This window comes from Nymphalis io, chromosome 17, assembly GCF_905147045.1.
Source record: "Nymphalis io chromosome 17, ilAglIoxx1.1, whole genome shotgun sequence".
Classification (NCBI taxonomy): domain Eukaryota; kingdom Metazoa; phylum Arthropoda; class Insecta; order Lepidoptera; family Nymphalidae; genus Nymphalis; species Nymphalis io.
Window position 1 is genome coordinate 6,972,353 of NC_065904.1, and position 4,037 is coordinate 6,976,389.

Sequence of the window (4,037 nt, forward strand, 5' to 3'; positions counted from 1 at the left end):
TCTTTACCAATAGAAAAATGAATCAACATAATACGATTAGTTAACAAATATTTACAATTACCCACATGTACTATACATGAATTTGCACAGTTCATTGGAGTTTTTACAGCAGCTTGTCCAGCTGTCAGATACTAACCACTAGTATCAAATATTTTTACAAATATTTTTTGAACGACAAAAATAATTTGGCAATGGTGCGAGAAACGCAAACTGTGGTTGTTTGCGTTTTATATAAATACGAAAGATAATCAAGAATTAAAAAAAAACTAGATATTGATTTTGAACTATCACATGTTGCCTTTACTGAAATAGTTAACAACTTTGGACAACCTCAGATAGACCTGTTTGCTTCACGCACCAATACTAAATATAAAAATTACATATCCTGGAAACCTGACCCTGAAGCAGTCAATCTTGACGCATTTACAATCAATTGGAGAACTTTATACTTTTATGCATTTCCATCATTACCATTAATTTTAAAATCCACCGGAATCATATTTATTAATAATGGTATTTTATATGACTGATCGCAGAAGCAAAAACAGAGCCTACCCTGGAGCAGCCATACTTAGCGGCTCGCATTCTCCAAGCGTGGTGTTCCTGACCAAGCGCTAGATCTTGCTTATAACGTTACTTACAATATATGGTGGAATTTTTCTACTATGAATAAATTTAACCCAACCGATCCATTGGTTCATGTTGTGATGTCATTTATAGCGAATCAGTATCACAAAGGCGATTCTTATGGATCTCTTATCTGTCACCGCTCAGCATTGTCGTTACTTCTGGGTAATAATATAGGTAATGATGAGTGTATTTCGTGAGTATTGAAAGGTGCTTATAGACTAAGATCTAGTGTACCTAAATACAGACATACTTGGGACCCACAAGTAGTACTAAATACTCTAGTACTTTTACAAAGCTGTGACGTCCCAAACTGTCGGTCGTTGGATCAAACAAGCTATGAACTACGTGGAATAGATATGTCAGCATTTAGTGCACATAGCATAAGATACACAGCTACATCAACTGCTCGCGCTACGGGCCTTTCCGTGGACATGATTCGTAAGACGGCCGGCTGGACCACCAATTCCGAAACGTTTGCTAAGTTTTACGATCGACCAATCGAGAATCGTGACAGTTTTGCAAGGTCTATAATAATTCCTAATAGCAATTAAAAACACATTGCTAACATTGTATAAAAATAAATAATTAAATAATATTATTATGATACAAATAAATAAAGCTTTTGATTTATTAATGGTGATTTTATTTATGACAATTAACAAAACTTGGATATCTTTAAACATCTACCTGATTAATTATATCTGAAGAATGAAACAACGAAATATCATATACGATCAAACGTACTTCTCAAGTGAAGTTTGATCATTATTGATCTAAGATCTTGAATAAAACAACTCATATAAGAAGTTCGTTTGATCGCATATAATTCATTTGAAACTGTGACCGATTTACCAGCAAATATGAGAGGTGGTCAATAAAGAGAAAGAATTTTTTTATTAGTTTTGTTGCTACTGAAATAGCAATTATATATAAAAATCTGTAGAAACTTCGAGTCTTGCCGAAAGAGGTCGACGTTTTACCAATGATTTTGTTAACCTTTTTTTGTGCAACGTAACTCATGTAATTCTCAATGTTGGTAGCTCTGACAGTGTAATATGTGATTCAAACTTTTTGCAACGCCAGTTTTTATGAACGAAGTACTCATATTATCAAGTGGCTTATTTAAACAAAACTTAAAATACATCAATCGTCACTTTTTGTATTTTTTTTTAATAAGAGCTGTGAAGACTCGATCAAAGCCTTACAAAATCCGACTGTATATAATAAGTTTCAGTAAATTTCGTATAAGAGAACTTACTTACTTTATTTTATTGATTTTTTTTTTACTATATTTTGGGTTTGGTTATTTTTCCAAGCCAATGAGATAGATTAATAAAAGTAATTAGCAATCAGAATAATACATAAATACGAGTAAATATAATTTAACAAAATAAATAAACAATAAATATTCTGTAAAAAAGAGAAAAAAGGAATTATGTGTGTCACAGGAAAATGGCAGACTGTGTGTAACCCAGTGAGAGTTTTTTTGCTTATCCCATAGCGTTGACGTTAACTGCGATTTATATGGAATGGAAACTGGCCCGTCTCGTAACCATAATCGGAATTTCATAACACATAAAAAACTCGCACTCGGCACACTGATAATGACAATGTTTGAATCTAAATAGAAATCAATAATACAACGGCAAGCAAAAATTAAGAGTGATAATTTGAAAAAGAATGATAATTTGACACGAACTGTCTGAGATTATTACAAGTGCATGATACAATAGTAGTGGCTTTGTTTTAAGCTTAATTTTTGGATAAAATAACAAATATTTGCTTATAAATTATATTTATTTTACAAACGTATTATATTGCATTCGAAAATCGATTAAGCAATCAGAATAGCAAATGCTGTAGTATCAGTGTATACTGTAAGTAGCAGATAAATTAATGTCCGTATTTCTGGATGAATTCTTTAAGGCTTGCATCGTGTTTGCCGTCAGGGTTGTATAAGTGGTTGAGCTTCTCCCACTTTGCAGGGATTTTTTCCTGAATAGCAGTGATCACCTTACCTACGAGGCCTTTTTGTTTTTCAGAGCACTTGCTGCAGCTGTCTTGTACGGACTGAGGGATCCATTCTGAGTGTTACAAAGCAACGCATGAAAGGGGGGCTCCTCTACATTTTGACTTATAAACTATTTACAAGAACGATTATTGTTACTTTCTGATAAAGCCAAAAACTACTTACAAATAATATAAAATCATTCATTATGTATAAAATTATAACACATATAATAAAATAAAACTTATTGGTAACTTGAACTAACTACTAACTGTCTCTGTATCTTCCATAAAGATGTGACGCTATTTTCCGTATTCTTATATAATTATTTTACAATTTATATATCTGTAAGCGAACTATATCATATTTGTCTTAATAAACAAAAGTGTCAACTTACTTTTGAAGTCGTTCCCTTCAGGCGTACACTTTCCACTTCCAAGGAAACATTCTACGTACGCATCCATTAGACGATCGTTACCAGTCAATTCACTTATATCATAGTTCTCGTAGCGGCTGAAGTCATCATCTGGTCGCGCGACGACCACCACCACGAATGCGAGGACGAGGATGAGTTTCATTTTGAGTTCTGTTGTGAGACACAAATTAACATGTTTTCATAAATAAATTTAAGCATGCGCTTTTGTGAATTCATACGCCTTAGTTTAATTTGAAACTACTTTCTATAGACATGATTCAGAAATTTATTTCACAGACTTACGTTTTAATTTCATATTATCATAATAGTTTTTTTATTTATATTGACAAACATAATTATATGTAATAAACAATTTAATTTAATACAACTTCGTGCTATCACTGTATGTCCGAATAAGCTTTCTTATAAATATATAAAATAATTGTTTTTGTAAATTATATAATTTTTAGTATTTTGTATAAATATCAACAAAGTTTTTTTTTTAATATTCAATACGACTCACGCACCACTCTTAAACGGCGATTGTAAACTCGTGTAAGTAGCAACAATCACTGTACAAAGTATTAACTCAGACGAACGACGACTGACTAGGAATTAATAAAGAAATGTTAAGTTTTATATTCCGAACTGTTGGTAGTAACTTGACTTACTACTTAACTTAAAGTCTATTTGGATAAGCATAATAAGATTTAATATGCACATAGATTGATAAAACATTTTTAAAACAAGATGTAATGTTGTATAGAATTAATATTATCTAGCTAGGCTCACCTTTATCGATTGAAGTTTGTTTCAATATAATGTTTTGTTTGTTAAACGGCTCCTTATATACTAGCGTTCGGATAAATATCCTTGAGCAATATCTATTATTAATTATAAATTACATTAGAGTAATTGTTTTGTTTATTAGATTTTTTTTATTTTTTTGTATTTTTAACGTATCCGTTCTTACTTTCTTGAATA

The 4,037-nt window shown here is 31.5% G+C and overlaps 1 protein-coding gene across 1 annotated transcript; it reads right to left on the bottom strand.

Annotated features, from left to right (window-relative positions):
• Window positions 1-2,408: 2,408 nt before the first annotated feature.
• Window positions 2,409-3,224, bottom strand: LOC126774906 (ejaculatory bulb-specific protein 3-like). The gene is made up of 2 exons (XM_050496563.1): window positions 3,036-3,224; window positions 2,409-2,714 (listed from the first exon to the last, which is right to left on the bottom strand). Exons 1-2 carry the CDS (start codon window positions 3,214-3,216, stop codon window positions 2,524-2,526), a joined length of 372 nt encoding a protein of 123 aa, XP_050352520.1. The 5' UTR covers window positions 3,217-3,224; the 3' UTR covers window positions 2,409-2,523.
• Between the last annotated feature and the right edge of the window lie 813 nt (window positions 3,225-4,037).